Source organism: Geotrypetes seraphini, chromosome 12, assembly GCF_902459505.1.
Source record: "Geotrypetes seraphini chromosome 12, aGeoSer1.1, whole genome shotgun sequence".
NCBI lineage: Eukaryota > Metazoa > Chordata > Amphibia > Gymnophiona > Dermophiidae > Geotrypetes > Geotrypetes seraphini.
The window spans coordinates 116,471,687-116,490,582 of NC_047095.1; the positions used below are offsets into that span (position 1 = coordinate 116,471,687).

At 43.7% G+C, this 18,896-nt stretch overlaps 1 protein-coding gene across 1 annotated transcript; it reads left to right on the forward strand.

Annotated features, from left to right (window-relative positions):
* Positions 1 to 907: 907 nt before the first annotated feature.
* On the forward strand, positions 908 to 10,205 carry LOC117346868 (mucin-3A-like). Its single transcript, XM_033917055.1, has 4 exons — positions 908 to 1,122; positions 2,370 to 6,740; positions 9,236 to 9,321; positions 9,817 to 10,205. Exons 1-4 carry the CDS (start codon positions 1,074 to 1,076, stop codon positions 9,925 to 9,927), a joined length of 4,617 nt encoding a protein of 1,538 aa, XP_033772946.1. The 5' UTR covers positions 908 to 1,073; the 3' UTR covers positions 9,928 to 10,205.
* The last annotated feature ends 8,691 nt before the right edge of the window (positions 10,206 to 18,896 follow it).

Sequence of the window (18,896 nt, forward strand, 5' to 3'; positions counted from 1 at the left end):
CAAATATCTCGGAGCCATTCCATGAAGGCAACGGTAGGTTAGCAACAGTAATTTATATTGTATTCTAAAATCAATCTTCAACCAGTAAAGTTTCACATAAAATTCAGATGCATATGAGATCTAGTCTAACAGCTCTCTACCCAGATTACTTCACCAATCCTAATGTTTTATTCCTTCCCCATTAGAGAATGACATGGTGACAAAATTCATCACCGTCCCCGTCCCCGCGGATAACCGCGGGAAACCATCTTCATGTCATTCTTTAAGGAGAGAGGGAAGAATCGGAGTATAATTGGGCACAACCACTGACCCGCAAGCTTTGCTCTGAAGAATGCTGGAGTAGAACAGCCTTAGGTTGAAATAGACACTAGAAAATGACAGTCTCTGGAATCCAGAGCAGATATTGTGATGTCATAATACCTCTTTCCAAAAGTGCCTAAGAGCCAATCACATCAGTGATGTCACAATGGCTTCATTATCCTTGGCTCACATAAGAATCAGAGTATGAATGGCCACAACCTCTGACCCGCAAGCTTTGCTTTGAAGAATGCTGGTGTAGAAGGACCGAGGTTGAAATAGACACTAGAAAATGACATGGGATTATTTCCCGCGGTTATCCGCAGGGACGGGGACGTTGATGAATTTTGTCACCGTGTCATTCTCTATTCACCATCTCATGCTCATTTTAAGCGATGTTACCCCACCCAGTTACCTTTCGTATCATGTGCAGTCCATTTAAGATTTAATTTTTTATTTAATTTTGTATATTGTAAACCGCTTTGGATATTAAAGCGGTATATCAAGCTGTAATGAAACTTGAAACTCTCAAAACAGAAAATTAATCCAGCCCTGGAACTCCTCCAGCCACTGATTAATCCGGCAGTTCAGCTGCATTCCAGCCCTTCACGACTCCAGCTCACACAGTTCTCTTTCTCCGCTTCGGAAGCTTTTCTGAATCCTTCATAAATCCAACTACAGAGCAGGAGGAAGATAGAAAAACACCTGCTACTGGGCTCCATTACCCCAAGGTCCTTACCCCTGGCCCTGGGAGACCACAGACCAGCTGGCCCAAAATGAATTACTGGGCTCTCTTCCTCACTTTGGGTTTTCTTGTGTACCCTGGTAAGTTTGCAGTTTTCAATCTGAATGCATCAGCAGAGAATCCAATTTAGTTTATAGAAGAGGATTGGTGTAAGACAAGGGAAGGGGTCCAGGACAGAAATTTGGGAGAGATCTATAAACTCACTAGCAGACAGTATTTCCTTTGGTTACAGGAAAAAAATACATATCTGGAAAAAGTTAAGAGAGGCTGGTCGTGTAGTCAGGAAAGCAAAGATGCAAATTGAAGAAAAAATAGCTGACATGGTAAAACGGGGAGACATTTTTTAGAAATATCAGTGATAGGAAGAAGTGCAAATGTGGCATTCTGAGACTCAAAGGTGAAGGGGAGAAATATGTAGAAGCTGATAAAGAAAAGGCTGAATTGCTTAACAAATATTTCTGTTCTGTGTTCACAGCGCCAGGAGCGGGACCAAGAAGACAAACATGAATAGGGATAGAGGAGTGGTAGAGCCTGATTGATTTTCAGAGGGTTGTGTTCGTGAGGACCTAGCTAACATAAAAGTAGACAAAGCGATGGGGCTGGATGGTGTACATCCGAGGGTGCTGAAGGAACTTACTAAGTTCTGGTGGCTCCGCTGACTAACCTTTTCAATGAGTCTCTAGAGTTGGGAGTGGTACTGGAGAAAGGGTGGTAGATGCGTGGAACATTCTCCCAGTAGAGGTGGTGGAGACAGAGACTGTGTCCGAATTCAAGAAAGCCTGGGATAGGCATGTGGGATCTCTTAGAGAGAGCGGAAGAGATAATGATTATTGTGGATGGGCAGACTGGATGGGCCATTTGGTCTTTATCTGCCATCATGTTTCTATGTTTACAGGCAGGTTCGGGGTGCCCTGTAGAATGGGGACCCAGGACGATTGCCCTGAAAGAGGAAGAAGGGTTGAAAGACCAAGCCTGAAGAGGAAATAGGACTGGGGGAAAATCCCAGATCTATCCAGATAAAGAGTTCACCACCTGAGTTCCTTCTATGGGAGAGGAACTGAGGTCTAGATTCTCAAGCCGTTATTGTAGCAATTTCAAAAAGGTGAGTCGTTCTCTCCCAACAAGCTGTACCATGGAGGGCAGAGAAACGTATACAAGAGGAAGGTTCTATAAGCATTGCACTTCACTTCCTTCAAATACTGCACTGTGCCCAGACTCTACTCATTGACTGGGAATGACTGACCATGCTGTGACAATATTATGATGGTAATTGACAATACATGTATAAAATCACAAATATTTTCATGATTTTTTTTTCCTGTTGCAGTTCTAATGACTACCATCGCAGCAACAACAAACACAGTGGTGGATGCTACTGAGGTACTTGCCACAGCTACCAACAAAGAGATCGTCTCCAAGGCCTTAGATGCTAAGCGAGATATAGAAGCTACAGACAGTACTCTGACTGCTCCAACGAGCACAGCAGCGGGGAAGATCACCCTCTCCAATACCGAGCACACTCCATCTCCTGGCACCTCTACGGCCGCAGAGTCCACCGTGGTTCATGGAGAGGCTACCTTGGCCGCAGGAACCTCTAGTGTCAGTTCTGCTAATTCTCCTGGGATTATAACAGTGTCCTCAGAAATCACAGCACCCATCCCACTGATCACCATGACTTCCAAGAATGTCTACTTCATAGAAGAGTCCAAAGAGACTACAGCTTCCAAAGAGAGTGCATCTGCCCTGTTTACCTCCATAACTGCAGAGACTGCCAACCCCAGGGGCACAGCAGTCATGTCATCTGATGGCACCGCCCTTGCAGAAAATCTGACCACTTCAGGAAAAGTCACAAACACTTTAAAAAGCAGAATGGCTGCGGTAACCAGTGCTTTAGAGCTCTTCGAGCCCGAGGGAAGTGTAGAGACTACAACTCCCACGGAAAGAAGGGCTTCGGACGCTATTGCATCCTTTGTAATGCAAACAGAGCGCTCCCCAATAGCAGAATATGTTAATGTAACAAAACATGCAGCTATATACAGCACTTACAGCACTGTGGTAAATGCAGACGTGAAAATACAGAATACTCAGACTACACAAAGAACCACAGCTGCAGAAAACAGAAACTCGGAGAATACAACCACTGCAGAGACTTCCAGACCTTCAGGAAATACAGCAGCAATACAGACAACAAAAAGATCGCAAAACACAATCTCAGGGTGTACAACAGCCAAAGACAATACAACAGCTGTACAGACAATCAGAGGACCAGAGACTGCAACCTTGAAGCATATAACACCTATAGAGACTGTGAGGGCTTCGGGATATATTTCAGTCTCAAAAACTATGAGAGTTCTAGGGAGTATAACAGTTATAGAGATTGCCAGAGATTTAGAAAATACTGTCTTTGGGAGTACAACAACGCCTGAAACCACCAGAATTTCAGAGAGTATGACAACCTTGGAGACCATCAGAGCATCAATAAAACAAACTTTTGAGAGCATAAAGGTCCCTGAGACTTCCACAGCACCCACAATATCAATTTGCTCAGCGACCACAGAAACCACTGGAGCAGCTGCAGAGACTATGAGAACTTTAGAGAATACAACAGCCAAAGATGCCTCCAGAGCTTCAGAAAATACAATATCAATGAGTACAGCACCTTTAGCGACAGCTAATATTTCAGGAAATAGAACCTCTGGGAATACAACAGTCTCTGAGGCCAGCATAGTTTCAGAAAATACAATTTCAGGGAATACAACAACCATGGTCACTAGCAGTACTTCAGAAATTGCAGCTTCAGAGATTACAAAGCCCTCTGACACAGTCACGGTTTTAGAAAATATTATCTCAGGGAGTACAAATGTTCTAGGGATGACCCGAGGTTCAGAAAATACAACTTCAATGAGAACAGCAGCAATAGGAAACACTAGAAGTTCCGAAAATACTACTTTGATGACAGCGATAGTTACAGATGCCAGCAGAACATCAAGATATCAAGCAACCTCAGAGAAAATGAAAGCTTCACAGAATATAACAGCTTTAGAGACAACTGTTGCTTCAGAAAATGTAGCTTCTGAGAGACCAAAGGTCTCTGAGACTAGAATAGCTCCAGGGAGTAGAAAAACCATAGGAACTACCAGAGCTTCAGAATATACAATCTCAATAAATACAACAGCTAGAGGAATTATAGGATTATCAGAATATGTAACAAATACAGAGACCATGAGATCTTCGGGGAGTACAACAGCTATAGAGACTACTGGAGGTTTAATAAATACAACTCCTGGGAATTCAAAGGCCCCTGAGACCAGCATAGCTTCAGGAAGAAAAACAACCATAAGGATCTCTAGGGCATTAGAAAATACAACCTCAGTAGATACAACAACCATTGTGACCACTGGAGCTTCAGAATATATAACAACCACAGAGACTACAACAGCTCCAGGGACTAAAATAGCTTTAGAGACTTCCAGAGGTTTAATAGATACAACTTCTGAGAGTAAAATGGCATCTGAGTTCAACATAGTTTCAGGGAGAAAAACAACCATAGGGACCTCTAGAGCATCAGAAAGTAGAACCCCGGTAGATACAACAGCCATAGCGACCACAGCTCCAGGGACTAAAACAGCTATAGAGACTTCCAGAGGTTTAATAGATACAACTTCTGAGAGTAAAATGGCATCTGAAACCAAAATAGTTTCAGAAGGTATAACAACCATAGGGACCTCTAGAGCTTCAGAAAATACAACCCCGGTAGATACAACAGCCATAGCGACCACTGGAGCTTCAGGATATATAATAACCTCAAAGACTACAACCATAGGGACCTCTAGAGCATCAGAAAATACAACCTCAGTAGATACAACAGCCATTGTGACCACTGGAGCTTCAGGATATATAACAACCACAGAGACTACCACAGCTCCAGGGACTAAAACAGCTATAGAGACTTCCAGAGGTTTAATAGATACAACTTCTGAGAGTAAAATGGCATCTGAAACCAAAATAGTTTCAGAAGGTATAACAACCATAGGGACCTCTAGAGCTTCAGAAAATACAACCCCGGTAGATACAACAGCCATAGCGACCACTGGAGCTTCAGGATATATAATAACCTCAAAGACTACAACCATAGGGACCTCTAGAGCATCAGAAAATACAACCTCAGTAGATACAACAGCCATTGTGACCACTGGAGCTTCAGGATATATAACAACCACAGAGACTACCACAGCTCCAGGGACTAAAACTGCTATAGAGACTTCCAGAGGTTTAATAGATACAACTTCTGAGAGTAAAATGGCATCTGAAACCAAAATAGTTTCAGAAGGTATAACAACCATAGGGACCTCTAGAGCTTCAGAAAATACAACCCCGGTAGATACAACAGCCATAGCGACCACTGGAGCTTCAGGATATATAATAACCTCAAAGACTACAACCATAGGGACCTCTAGAGCATCAGAAAATACAACCTCAGTAGATACAACAGCCATTGTGACCACTGGAGCTTCAGGATATATAACAACCACAGAGACTACCACAGCTCCAGGGACTAAAACAGCTATAGAGACTTCCAGAGGTTTAATAGATACAACTTCTGAGAGTAAAATGGCATCTGAAACCAAAATAGTTTCAGAAGGTATAACAACCATAGGGACCTCTAGAGCTTCAGAAAATACAACCCCGGTAGATACAACAGCCATTGTGACCACTGGAGCTTCAGGATATATAACAACCACAGACACTACAACAGCTCCAGGGACTAAAACAGCTATAGAGACTTCCAGAGGTTTAATAGATACAACTTCTGAGAGTAAAATGGCATCTGAAACCAACATAGTTTCAGAAGGTATAACAACCATAGGGACCTCTAGAGCTTCAGAAAATACAACCCCAGTAGATACAACAGCCATAGCGACCACTGGAACTTCAGGATATATAATAACCTCAAAGACTACGACAGCTCTAGGGAGTACAACTATAGAGACACCCAGAAGTTTAATAGATACAATTCTGGAGAGTACAAAGGCAACTGAGACCAGCATAGTTTTAGGAATCACAACCTTTGGCCCAATTGCAGTTAAAAGAACTATAATATCAAAAAATTTAACAACAAGAGGGATCACTAGACCTTCAGAAAACATAAGCTCAGTCAGTACAGCAGCCATAAAGACCAGTGAAATAACAGGCTCTAATATAGCCTCAGAGACGATCAGAGATTTAGGGAGTACAACAGCTGTAGTCTCTACCAGAGCTTCAGGAATTGCAATCCTGTTGAGTACAACAGCTTCAGGTACCACTCAAGGTTCAGAAAATACTACCTCAGTGAGAACAGCTGCCACAGAATCTGCCAGAGCTTCAGGTTATAGAACAACCATAGAGTCCATGAATGGTTCAGGAAGTATAACAGCCACAGAATCAAGTTGGACAACTATTTCTTCAGGAAATGCTGCTTCCGGGAGTAAAAGAAACGTAGAAATCCCTCTAACCAGTTCATCTACAGGGACCGTGAGAGCAACAGGCCTGAGCTCTGCTTCAGAGAACAAGTTTACCGCTTATCCACTTACATCCTCTAAGTCAAGAACCCAGGGGTGGAACACTATAACCTCCCCTCTCACCATATCCAACGTGACCATGCGCGCTCCCCTCTCTTCCAGCACCATGTCAACATCCCTTCCAGCCGTGGCCTTCCGAGGTAAGTCTCCATTTTTTTAAAAACCTAGGAAGGAATTCAACAAACGGCGCAGAAAATTTGGCGTTGATAGACTTGACCACGCCCTGTATAGTATAGCACTATGCTTACACACCTGCAAATGCTGGTGTGAGAACAGAACAGAAAAACTTTTCTGAATGCGTGATTGCGTAGAACTGGTGAGAAGAATACACTTCATTGCACGTCTGACAACGATCGGCACATCATACAGTACATGCATGTGTGTTTTCCAGTAATACGGCACCATTGCCAGCTGTCGTGCTTTTAAACAAATTGCCATAAAAGAACAGAGACTCCTGGTTTTTGTGATTTTTCTCATCCCGAGAAGGTGGTTTCTCCTGATTTTTCATTGTCAGTCATAACTAAGTTAGGAAAAGGCGCCCTAACTAGGGTTACCGGACGTCTGGATTTACCCGGACATGTCCTCGTTTTCGAGGACATGTCCGGGCGTCCGGACGGCGTTTCATAACCTGGCACTTTGTCCAGGTTTTGAAAAGCTTCCACCTTGGGACCCTCATCGGGAGAGCAGGCGACACAGTGATGTCATGTGCACACGCGTGTGGCGTCATCGAGTTGCATGTGTAGATGCCCTCCCAATGTGGTCCCGAGGATGAAAACAGGTTGAGGGGGTGGGGCGGGGCTGGGGCGTAACAGGGCGTGACTTGCGGCATAATGGGGCAGGGCTAGGTGGAACTGGGCAGGCCTGGGGGCGGGGCTATAGGTCTGGATTTTACACAAGTAAAATCTAGTAACCCTAGCCCTAACTGACCAGCTGACCCCTGAGGGATGAAGTATGACTCCCCCTCTTAATTCCTCAGTGGTCACTGGCCCCCTCCCATCGCTCCAAGCTCTATGTCAACTCCAGATATTACGGCCATTCCTATTAGAGCAGCAAGCTGGTCCCAGGAGTAGGCTAGTGGTCAAGGCACTACACTGTATAGAAAGGGAATCGGTCCATATTAGAGAATGACACGGTGACAAAATTCATCACCGTTCCCGTCCCCGCGGATAACCGTGGGAAACCATCTTCATGTCATTCTTTAAGGAGAGAGGGAAGAATCAGAGTATGACCCGCAAGCTTTGCTTTGAAGAATGCTGGTGTAGAAGGACTGAGGTTGAAATAGACACTAGAAAATGACATGGGATTATTTCCCACGGTTATCCGCGGGGACGGGAACGGTGATGAATTTTGTCACCATGTCATTCTCTAGTCCATATCCCACTCTAACTAGTACACTTGTGGTGGAAATTGTGAGCTTTCCAAAATCCACAAAATACCAATTGTACCTATAGATAGGAGACACCTGTAGACCTGAGGGCTTTTGTGGTGATGTACAGCTGGGCAAAGTAGGTTTCTAGGTTTTCCTGGCAGACTCATAGTACAAAGTAAGGGTGTTAAGGTGGGATTTGTGCCTGGGTCCCTTTAAGTGAAGTCCACTACACTGACCACTAGGCTGCCGTCTGCTCTGCTGGGATATCTGTGTGGCCAGTTTACTAAGGAATGGTGCCACAGAGCCATCCCTTTGGCTTGTTTTTGTGCCTTTTTTTCTAGGCCTTTTTAAAATTATTATTATTTGAAAATGGTATCTAAAGAAATACATACTGTGCACAGAAATGTCTGGAAAATAGCAATTTTCAAAACAAGAATAAAACAGACATTTATCTGGTTTGATAAATTGCTATGTTCAGGATGAGATTTTTAGATGGTTTTCAGCAAAACGTCTACCAAGACAGGGAGCCAACCCGGAAGTAACTGAAATGGTAATTGTAAAAGCCCATTTCTAAACTGTCAAATGCTACTGGGAGATAACGATGAGTCAACGATGACCTACTTGAACTTGTAACTATTTATTTCTAAGTATGACCCAATTGTATTAGTGAATGTACTGATCTCCCTGTACTATCAACTCTATTGAATGCCCATGTCAAACTGTCCATTGTAACTTCCTGGGTAATTGACCCAACCTCTTGACATAACATATCGAAAATGCCTCTCCACATATTTAAAATACCTTGTTTCTCAGAATAACCTACCCCACAGCTTAAATAACAGTATAAAACATTTGATATAAGTGTTCAAACAGTGAATTAATTCAGCATATTTTAAGCAGGACTTCAAAGGTGTCACTCAAGGCTCAGCTATCCTCTCATTGCCTCAAGCTTTACACACCAACCTTCTCATGGGTCATGCAAAAAACTTTCTTTTCCTATCAATTTTAAAATAAATAATTTAAATAAGTTTAAAGTGCATGTTCATCTCCCAACTCCTATTATATCAGTTTTAAAGAGTAAATAGAGAGTGACTGGATGGGCCATATGGTCTTTTTCTGCTATCATTTTCTGTATATCTATATATGTAAATGTGGCTTCCTGTGATAGAATTGTCCTCTATTTCTCCTCTCTGACCCCTGGGTTGCAGGATAGATCTCCAGAGAAAGTTAATGATGCCCATTGCCTGTATTCCTTTATTCCCTCAGGACTGCTTGTACTGAACGTCCAGTTTCAGAGCTCCAGATACCTGGATATCAATAACCCCAAAGCCATGCAGACTCTACTAGATCAGGTAATTATGACTTCCAAATAGCATCTATAGCAGGGGTGCTTAGTGTCAGATTTTCAGGATTTCCCAAATGAATATGCATTGCCTCCGCTGTATGCAAATAGATCTCATATATATTCAGTGTGGGAATCCTGGAATAGGGTTACCAGAGGTCTGGATTTCCCTGGACGGCTTTTCAAAACCCGGTACTTTGTCCGGATTTTGAAAAGCTTCCTGTCAAAATCGCAACACGTGACATCACGGGCATGTGTGATATCATTGTGTTGTGTCTGGGGGCGGGGCTGGGGGCGGAACGGGGCATGGCACAGGTGGAACGGGGCAGAACTGGGGGCGTGGCCATGGGTCTGGATTTTCCTTTGAGAAAATCTGGTAACCCCTATCCTGGAAGCCCAACTGGGTTGCAGACCTTGAGGGCCGACATTGAGCACCCTTGGTCCACAGTAAGCAACTGTCCTGTGACCGCAGCTGCTGGCTCACAACTTTCCTACTTTCTTCCAGGTCTGCGGTGTGCTGAAATCTGAGTTCGTCAAGAACATGGACAAAGTCACAATAAGTTGGAGAAAGAATGGACACATTCGTCAATGCAGCACCACAGCTACATCTAGCTAAATTGTCTCCAGCTTGGTTTTCCATCCCCTCTGCTTAGGCATCATTAAATTACTTCTGTAGCTGTACATTGGCACACAGGTTCGTTATTTCCCGTTTGTCTCATCCTTGGGATTGATGCTTTGACCTTGTTTTAAGGAATGATGTCAGTTTCAGCGATGTCAAGTTTACAGTGACCCCTGATGCAGGCGGATTGATATGCCGAAACACAGTGCTGTGTCGGGTCTACATTCACTGTATGTGTTTTTGGACTGAAATAAAATATCAGTGATTTTATCCAGCTGGCTCTGGTGGAAAGCTTCTTTGTCCTGCCCCACTCTTTTCCCTGCTTACCAAAAGATATCATTCAGAATTGTGGCAGTTTTCCAACAACCAAGAATCGTTTGGATTGCAAGCCCTATTAATATGTCAAATAAAGATTGTTGTGTGAAGAAGGATGTGCTGGAGGTGGAAGCAAGATGACGTTTTGAGCAGTTCACTGTGCAAAGAGCTCCTGCTCTGAGGACGAATTATTCTAATTTAACATTGTTGTAAAATTTTTTTCTTATGCCTAACAGAAGGGGGAAACAGAGGGTTTTCCCTCCACCTACCTCTGGCTCTTCAACGCCACGACAGACTTATACTATAACAGCTTATACAGTCCAACCTTCTACATCGGGCGTATCCGCTGCTGTGATTGGGGAAGCTCACAGCTTGGACGGCGAGTTTTCGCTCTCGCTGAGCCCGCGAGGACCGCACACGCCCCCAGTGCCTGGAGAAACATCGGCAGGGCAGATAATGCAGGAGGGCTTACTGAAGTAGACGCGGAAGTGATTTCAACAACGTCAACTCCTGAGTTGGAGCCGTTGCGTTCTGAGAGTATGGAGCCAGTGGGAACCAACGGTGGTGAGGTCGTTGGAGCCCGGAGTTCATCCTCTGGTGAAGAAGCCGAAGAAAATCCGGCAGTTATCTCCCCCCCTCAAACCGCTTGTGAGACCACAGGCAGTAACATTGGATTCTATCTGGTCTGCGATTCAAAATTGACACTCGGTAGGCACAAACTTTGTTACTATTACCTTAAACTCAACCTCTAAGATAAATCTTTTAGAGACTTCTGTTCAACAGCAGAAGGTGGATTTGAATAAATTATAGAAGCTAACAACTGGAGGCAAAAAATTTGGTTACTAAACAAATGATTGATAAAATGATGTTCTTGAGGAAGATAGAAAACCTAGAAAGCCAACAAAAAAATTGGAATTTGAGGATTCTTAATTTTCCGATAGCTAGGTTTATGTCTCCACAGGAACTTTTTAAGAACTTTATGTTAACAGTCTTAAACAGTTCTTTAATCAAGTCTTCCCCCAATACAGAGAATTTACTATTTAAAACAAATGTAAAAGGAAAAAGCGTTAGTAGCTAAAAGTACACAATTGGATGTTTTTGCTATGTTGCAATCTTCTGATATTGAAATACAGGGGCGGGCGACATTGTTAATCTCTCTTGTATTTCTACAGGATAAAGAAATGCTGTTAAAATTATATTTTAATTTAAAACAAGTCACCTATTTAGGTGACTTGTTCCCAGAGCAACAGAACCAAAGGAAAAGGGAGGTCCAACCTTGTCTGCAGTGAAAAACCAACCAGGAACAAAACAAACCAAAACTGCAGATGTGTACAACGATATAGGCAAAATTTATTGTGACAACTAAAATATATCTAAAAACCTTTTTACCAAACAGGGGACCCGACACTTTAGCGAGATTTCACAATATTTGGTGACTCTTGGCGAAACATACAATCCGATAGTTTTTTCTACTGCAATTTTTTGTGACATATTTTTCGTTCCTTTTTTACCATGGACCCCTGATGAAGGTTGTCCGAAACACGGACCGTGTTGGGTCCCCTGTTTGGTAAAAAGGTTTTTAGATATATTTTAGTTGTCACAATAAATTTTGCCTACATCGTTGTACACATCTGCAGAACACGGGAAGTCATCATGCCATTGTATCGAGCGATGGTGCGTCCGCATCTGGAATACTGCGTTCAGTATTGGTCGCCGCACCTCAAGAAGGACATGGCGGTACTTGAGAGAGTCCAAAGGAGAGCAACAAAAATGGTAAAAGGGCTGGAACACTGCTCATACGCCGAGAGGCTGGATAGGCTGGGGCTCTTCTCTCTGGAGAAAAGGAGACTCAGGGGAGATATGATAGAGACCTTCAAGATCATGAGGGGCATAGAGAGGGTGGATAGGGACAGATTCTTCAGACTGAAGGGGACAGCAAATACGAGGGGGCATTCTGAGAAACTGAAGGGAGACAGGTTCAAAACAAATGCAAGGAAGTTCTTTTTCACCCAAAGGGTCGTGGACACTTGGAATGCGCTACCGGAAGAAGTGATCAGGCAGAGTACGGTACAGGGATTCAAGCAGGGATTGGATGGATTCCTGAGGGATAGAGGGATCGTGGGGTACTGAGTAAACCAACCTGGTCGTGCATGTGCAAGACCGGAGGGCTAGGACTTCGATAGGAGGGCAGAACTTAAATGGGAAACCAAGGTGGCAAGGGAGCCCCTTCTGATGATTCAGACAGGCCTTGACCTGTTTTTGGCCGCCGCGGGAGCGGACTGCTGGGCAGGATGGACCTGTGGTCTGACCCGGCAGAGGCACTGCTTATGTTCTTATGTTATATGTTCCCAGTCATCTCAAAATGGACGCAAGCCAGGAGGAAAGAATTTCTATTATTTTGTCCAAAAAGTGATTTCCTTGAGGCAGCTTTCCAATTGAGATTTTCTTGTAAATGTTTTTTTTCCTATCAAGGGAATAAATTTATTTATTTTTAACCTGCCCAATTAGGTTTCTTCTTAGAGGGTAAAGGAGTCTCGATGCAGCCAGAATGAAACATGTTATTTAGTGCGGTGTTTAATTAAATGAGTAGATTAAACAACTAATTCACTGCTCTATTTCTTCATTTATCATTTATATCATTGTATTTGAATCCCCTTTTCCCGAAGGGTTTTCTTTATTTTTGCTTCCTTCTCCCCAGATTGTGGACTTTGCAAGATATATGCAGTACTCCCCCGAAATTCGCAGGGGTTCTGTTCCAGGAGCACCTGCGAATTTTGAAAAAACGCGATAATTGGAGGCGGTTTAGGGAAGGCGGGAGAGGGCTGCAGGACCGGCTTTCTTTGTATCTTCGTGCCGTGCAGGTTGCCCGACTTTGCTGATGCGCTCTTCTGCCGTAGGTTGCTCCCTCATTGCACCAATACCCTGCCGCCGCTGGTCTACTTGCGCTTCTGTTTTTTTTCCTGGCGTTCTTCGTCGCGCCCTGGCATGTAGCCATCAAACTTTTTCTGTCTTTCACCCTTGCAGAGTGGCTTTCCGTATTGACTTGCAGTGGCGAGTGCGAGCTATGAAGTTGCGTTCGGAGAAAGCGGCTGCACGGAGTGCTGGGTATTCGCAGCACAGGAGAGAAGCGCACGGGGTAATATAAAAAAAATGTAATATTTATGAGGGAAAAAACCCCGCGAACGACTGGGGCCATGAACACTGACCCGCGAGTTTGTGGGGGAGTACTGTATTGCATAGTACTGTTTCTCCTAGGACAAGTAGGATGAGTCAGCCACATATGTGGCTGACTTATCCTGCTGTCCACGGAGAACCTACGTTACAGGTAAGTAACTACACTTTTCTTGTGCTTAGCTTGATTGACTAAGTTATGTTATATTTTGTATTTCTTTTATCATCTATGTATATTGGATGTATTGAAATGATAAATAAAAAAATAAAAAAAGAAGGATGTGCTGAACGTAAGACGATGATGGATAGCGAAATTGAATTATGGATTTTCAGAATATTTTGAACAGTTGACCATATCTTTTGCCAGAAAGTATTAATACACGGGCATTCGAACATCATTTGTGCACTAAGATTTCTATCAGGTAACTAGTCTTTGGCCACTTAATTAGGCACTTTGGCCACTTTCAGGTAGTAAAGGATCACGGGTTTGATATAATGCTACGAGGCCTCTTTGGGGAAAAGCATCTAAGTTTTTGTACTTGGGGCAAGGTTAGGTGACTTGTCCAAGGTCACAAGGGACTGTCATGGGAATTGAACCCAGTTCCCCAGGTTGTGAAGCCACTGCACTATTTTGTCCTCCCCAGGAGCCCAGAACGGGTTACAGCGAGAAATTCACAATATTTTGCAGCTACAGCATTAAGTGTACATTCACATTATACTGAAGGGTAGAACTAGGGAAGAAAAGGAGCATTCACAATATCAAGGGTACGTTCACCATACACTGGGGAAGTGGAGTGAGGCTTACCGAGGTGTATACACCATAGGTTGCGGGCTTTAGATTTAGATTATCGCCAGGATGCACTGGAGGCATATAAAGAGGCATTTACAATGTACTGGAGGCATTCGATTAGATTACGTAGAGAGGTGCCTTCACATTAAATTGGAGGTATTTGGTTGGAGTACTTTTGCCATATACTCCTGTCAAGGATTAATGGTGACAGCAGTACATCCACAGCTAAACTGGAAACATGGGGCTGGTGGGCCCCTGGGTTGTTGGTAAGGTACATGTAGTGAACAATACCCCCCCCCCTCTTGGTCAGCCGGACTTCCATACACACTTTTCAGCATGTCTAAAATGTCCCTGGCAGGGTTAAAGAAAGCTGGGGACAAAACCAAATCAAATCTTTTCTTCTCGCCCTCCTTGCACTGCCATTCTGGTACCATCTGTAAAGCTAAAATTATCCAGTACAGGCAGTCCCTGGGTTAAGAACGAGTCACGTTTTCAAAGCTGTTCTTAAGTTAGATTTGGATGTAACTCAGATTTTTAATGTTCTGCTCCCAGCTGACAAAAGGGCCAACTGTCCCTACCAGGGTTCCCTCTAAGGTACAGCACGCACAACCACACACTGTTCTTAATATGGCCAGGCATCATTCCTGAATCTGTGTAGGAGTTTATGCCACTGGAAATACTGCTCAGTGAAATCAAATGAAGCTGCGACTGCGTTCTTAAGTACGAGTTGTACTTAAGTCGGGCGTCTGTAACTCGGGAACAGGTGTCTGCACTTCACTCACATAAGAACATACGAGTTGCCATACTGGGACAGACCAAAGGTCCCTCAAGCCCATCAGTGGCCAACCCAGGTCACAAGTGCCTTGCAAGATCCCAAGGAGTAGCAACATTCCAGAGCTGAGATTGTGATGTCATGATGCCTCATTCCACCAATGCCTAAGAGCCAATCTCATCAATGATGTCACAATGGCTTGATTATTTCTATACGGGCAGTCCCCGGGTTAAGAACGAGTTACGTTTTTAAAGCTGCTCTTAAGTCAGATTTGGATGTAACTCAGAACTTGTAGATTTTTAATGTTCTGCTCCCAGCTGACAAAAGGGCCAACTGTCCCTACCAGGGTTCCCTCTAAGGTACAGCACGCACAACCACACACTGTTCTTAATGTGGCCAGGCATCATTCCTGAATCTGTGTAGGAGTCTATGCCACTGGAAACACTGCTCAGTGAAATCAAATGAAGCCGCGACCGCGTTCTTAAGTATGAGTTGTATTTAAGTCGGGTGTCTGTAACTCGGGAACAGGTGTCTGCACTTTACTCACAAAAGAACATACGAGTTGCCATACTGGGACAGACCAAAGGTCCCTCAAGCCCATCAGTGGCCAACCCAGGTCACAAGTGCCTGGCAAGATCCCAAGGAGTAGCAACATTCCAGAGCTGAGATTGTGATGTCATGATGCCTCATTCCACCAATGCCTAAGAGCCAACCTCATCAATGATGTCACAATGGCTTGATTATTTCTATACAGGCAGTCCCCGGGTTAAGAACGAGTTACGTTTTTAAAGCTGCTCTTAAGTCAGATTTGTATGTTACTCAGAACTTGTAGATTTTTAATGTTCTGCTCCCAGCTGACAAAAGGGCCAACTGTCCTTACCAGTGTTCCCTGTAAGGTACAGCATGCACAATCACATACTGTTCTTAATGTGGCCATGCATCATTCCTGAATCTGCTACAGGAGACGTGTAGGAGTCTTTGCCGCTGGAAATACTGCTCAGTGAAATCAAATGAAGCCGCAAACGCGTTCATAAGTATGAGTCGTACTTAAGTCGGGTATCTGTAACTCGGGGACTACCTATATTCACATTTTTTTGTCACCATCCTTGGGAATTCTCAGCCTTTTATGTGAACTGGAGTCACAGTGTGGCTGCAAACACTTTTCTGTTATCCTCGGCGTTGCATCAATGTGTCAGGGGAATAAACTGCTGAGTTCTGTCCCCCCAGGGTAGAAAATCTGCCTTATGCTGCAAAGTTTTCCCCTCGCTTTTCAACAAGTTCAGCAATTTATCCCGCTGAGAGAAATCTGGGGCAGGGTGTCTCCCCTCCCAACAATTATAGTAGAAAAAAGGAGCTATTGATGCCCCTGTATAAGAATAGCCTTACTGGGTCAGACCAATGGTCCATCAAGCCCAGTACAATTCTGGAGGCCGTACCTTCAAAAAGATATAAAAAGGATGGCGTCGGTCCAGAGGAAGGCTATTAAAATGGTGTGTGGTCTTCATCATAAGGCGTATGGGGACAGGCTTAAAGATCTCAATCTGTATATTTGGGAGGAAAGGTGGGAGAGGGGAGATATGATAGAGACGCTTAAATACATACATGGCATAAATGTGCAAGAGGTGAGTCTCTTTCAGTTGAAAGGAAACTCTGGAATGAGGGGGCAGAGGATGAAGGTTTAAGGGGATAAATTCAGAAGTAACCTCAGAAAATACTTTTTTTCATGGAAAAGGTTGTGAATGTGTGGAACGGCCTTCCCAGTGAAGGTGGTGGAGATAAAAATTGTATCTGAATTCAAGAAAGCTTGGGACAAGTATGTTGGATCTTTAAGGGAGAGGAGGGGATAGGGGATGGCATGGTTAGGCAGACTAGATAGGCCATATGGTCTTCATCTGTCTTCATGTTTCAATGTTTTTCTATAGGAACAGAACTTCTCTTTCTAAAGATGCAATACGGGGCAGCTTGCCAGGAATTATTTCCTCAGAGCTGGTATGGAGAACTTTTTAAACTCCTTTGTGTTTCATAATTAAGTTTAGCTCTGACTTTTATTTTCTCTAAAAATATCTTCAGTTCTTCTAAATCCTGTTCATATAAATTGCTTCCATATATTCAGACACACTGCTATTAATGCCTTTACACCAACTTCTCAGCATTACTGCACCCTCAGTCTCCATCTTTTTTTTTTATATATAATAAACCCTATTTAGGGCTCAAGAATTTGTGACCTGCTGAATGAAATACCTGCCAGGAGCCCCCCTCTACATATTTATATGGTGCTTTGATGCCTCCACCTTATTCTCCAGAATTATAGCAAAACCTAAGTGAATTCATCTCTTAAAATCTCTCCCAGAACTCTCTTATCTATCCTGCCTCACAGACAGATTCACACAACTCCCTCCTGGAGCAAACACTTGCTGGAGTTTCCCTCCTCATAAACTCCTCCCCTTCTCCACAGACCCAATTACAGCCACTGATGTTTCCCTCCTCAGAAGCTCCTCCCCCCCTTTTCACAGCCTGTTACACCCACTAGTTTCCCTCCTCAGAAGCTCCGCCCCCTTTTTCAGAGACCCAATTAGAACCACTGATGTTTCCCTCCTCAGAAGCTCCTCCCTCTTCTTCACAGCCCAAGTTCCACCCACTGGTTTTCCCTCTTCAGAAACTCCTCCCCTTCTTCACAGCCTTGGTTGCCATGTAGAAGACAGATCAGTTCATTAGTGACTGCCTGCTCGGTCTCACAAATCAAGGTCCTGACAAGAAAATCACAGAGATCAAAATGCCAGCTTCACTAACACATAAACTTACTAGCAAACCCAATTTATATATGGGTTGCATGTAGCATTTTTTTTTTTCTAAGTATGCATGGTAGAGACTTAAACTCTTCCCCCTGCGACCACAAGGTCCCCCCTTCCACCACCTGTAGGTCCTTCATGGGCTTTCTTTAAAAGCCCTGGTGGTGTAATGGCCTCTATGTCTGGGTTTTGAAAAGCTTCCCGACAATTGCGTCGGGAAGGGACATCCGTGCATTCGCGGGTGCAATGTGATGTCATACACACGTGACGTCATTGCATCGTGTCCACGGAGGTGCGGATGCTTTCTGGTGACACGGCTGGAGGGTAGAACAGGGCAGGAAAGAGACGGAACTGGGCGGTCCTGGGGGCATGGCCATAGGTCCGGATTTTCCCGAAGGAAAATCTGGTAACCCTACCAGTGGCTCCTGCCTATGTTTCAAGTTTATTATGAAATTTGATTAATCGCCTATTCCAAATTCCAGGCGATGTACAATTGATAAAAAGATTAAAATAACAGGGGAAACAGACATAACTAACAAGGGCAGATCGTACTGAACATATTATAAAATCAGCAAATACATAATTAACAAGGACAAATTTACTGAACATATTTAATAAATCAGCATATACATATAAAGTCAAACAAAAGGAAAAGCGAGAGAAGAAATACAATCTATTTATAAAAGAAACAATTAAGGTAAAAAAAAAAAAAAACCAATAGGAAAGGGAGAGGGAAGGAAAACAAAAAAAACCCAAAAACTATCAAGAAAGTAAGGAAAAACTAAAAGGCATAAGCAATTCTATTAATCATTGAATGCATCTTTAAAAAGAAAGCCCTTAAGTTTGCTCTTAAATTTATCCAAGTTCTTTTCCTCTCTTAAGTAAATTGGAAGGGCATTCCATGATTGAGGAGCCGTAACTGAAAAGATAGATTACCGCCGTGTGTTAATAAATTTTAAAGATGGAATGACCAGTAAGTATTGGTCGTTCCACCTCAGTAATCTAGAGCAGGGGTGCCCAACGCGTCGATCGCGATCGACCAGTAGCTCAGGAAGGCAACGCGAGTCGATCGCGGAGCCTAGCCCGGGCTCTGTGATAGACTCGTGTTGCCGTCCTGATCTACGGGCCG

Coding starts and splice junctions, on each gene's coding strand:
- LOC117346868 (XM_033917055.1), top strand. CDS start 1,074: ATGAATTACTGGGCTCTCTTCCTCACTTTGGGTTTTCTTGTGTACCCT. Junction 6,741..9,235: donor TCCAGCCGTGGCCTTCCGAG/GTAAGTCTCCAT, acceptor TTATTCCCTCAG/GACTGCTTGTACTGAACGTC. Junction 9,322..9,816: donor TGCAGACTCTACTAGATCAG/GTAATTATGACT, acceptor ACTTTCTTCCAG/GTCTGCGGTGTGCTGAAATC.